The following is a 1171-nucleotide window of genomic DNA, read 5'->3' as shown; positions in this document are numbered from 1 at the left end:
CAGGAGAATGGCCACGTGAAAAGCAATGGAGACTTATCCCCCAAGGGTGAAGGGGAGTCGCCCCCCGTGAACGGAACAGATGAGGCAGCAGGGGCCACTGGCGATGCCATCGAGCCAGCACCCCCTAGCCAGGGTGCTGAGGCCAAGGGGGAGGTCCCCCCCAAGGAGACCCCCAAGAAGAAGAAGAAATTCTCTTTCAAGAAGCCTTTCAAATTGAGCGGCCTGTCCTTTAAGAGAAATCGGAAGGAGGGTGGGGGTGATTCTTCTGCCTCCTCACCCACAGAGGAAGAGCAGGAGCAGGGGGAGATCGGTGCCTGCAGCGACGAGGGCGAGGGCACTGCCCAGGAAGGGAAGGCTGCTGCCACCCCTGAGAGCCAGGAGCCCCAGGCCAAGGGGGCAGAGGCCAGTGCGGCCTCAGAAGAAGAGGCAGGGCCCCAGGCTACAGAGCCATCCACTCCTTCAGGGCCAGAGAGTGGCCCTACACCAGCCAGCGCTGAGCAGAATGAGTAGCTAGGTGGGGGCAGGTGGGTGATCTCTAAGCTGCAAAAACTGTGCTGTCCTTGTGAGGTCACTGCCTGGACCTGGTGCCCTGGCTGCCTTCCTGTGCCCAGAAAGGAAGGGGCTATTGCCTCCTCCCAGCCACGTTCCCTTTCCTCCTCTCCCTCCTGTGGATTCTCCCATCAGCCATCTGGTTCTCCTCTTAAGGCCAGTTGAAGATGGTCCCTTACAGCTTCCCAAGTTAGGTTAGTGATGTGAAATGCTCCTGTCCCTACCTCCTTCCTTGTCCCCACCCCTGCATAAGGCAATTGTTGGTTTTCTTCCCCAATTCTTTTCCAAGTAGGTTTTGTTTACCCTACTCCCCAAATCCCTGAGCCAGAAGTGGGGTGCTTATACTCCCAAACCTTGAGTGTCCAGCCTTCCCCTGTTGTTTTTAGTCTCTTGTGCTGTGCCTAGTGGCACCTGGGCTGGGGAGGACACTGCCCCGTCTAGGTTTTTATAAATGTCTTACTCAAGTTCAAACCTCCAGCTTGTGAATCAACTGTGTCTCTTTTTTGACTTGGTAAGCAAGTATTAGGCTTTGGGGTGGGGGGAGGTCTGTAATGTGAAACAACTTCTTGTCTTTTTTTCTCCCATTGTTGTAAATAACTTTTAATGGCCAAACCCCAGATTT

General features: G+C 54.8%; 1 protein-coding gene across 1 annotated transcript; it reads left to right on the top strand.

Moving 5' to 3' along the window:
• Nucleotides 1–6: 6 nt before the first annotated feature.
• Nucleotides 7–1166, top strand: LOC108299327 (MARCKS-related protein; the record flags this gene model as incomplete). The annotated part of the gene is made up of 1 exon (XM_017521604.2): nucleotides 7–1166. A coding segment is annotated over one exon (504 nt), but the record flags the coding sequence as incomplete, so codon positions are not given.
• Between the last annotated feature and the right edge of the window lie 5 nt (nucleotides 1167–1171).

Source organism: Cebus imitator, unplaced genomic scaffold, assembly GCF_001604975.1.
Source record: "Cebus imitator isolate Cc_AM_T3 unplaced genomic scaffold, Cebus_imitator-1.0 Scaffold5800, whole genome shotgun sequence".
Taxonomy (NCBI): domain Eukaryota; kingdom Metazoa; phylum Chordata; class Mammalia; order Primates; family Cebidae; genus Cebus; species Cebus imitator.
The sequence above is the reverse complement of the archived record's forward strand: the minus strand, read 5'-3'. Positions and strand labels throughout refer to the sequence as shown.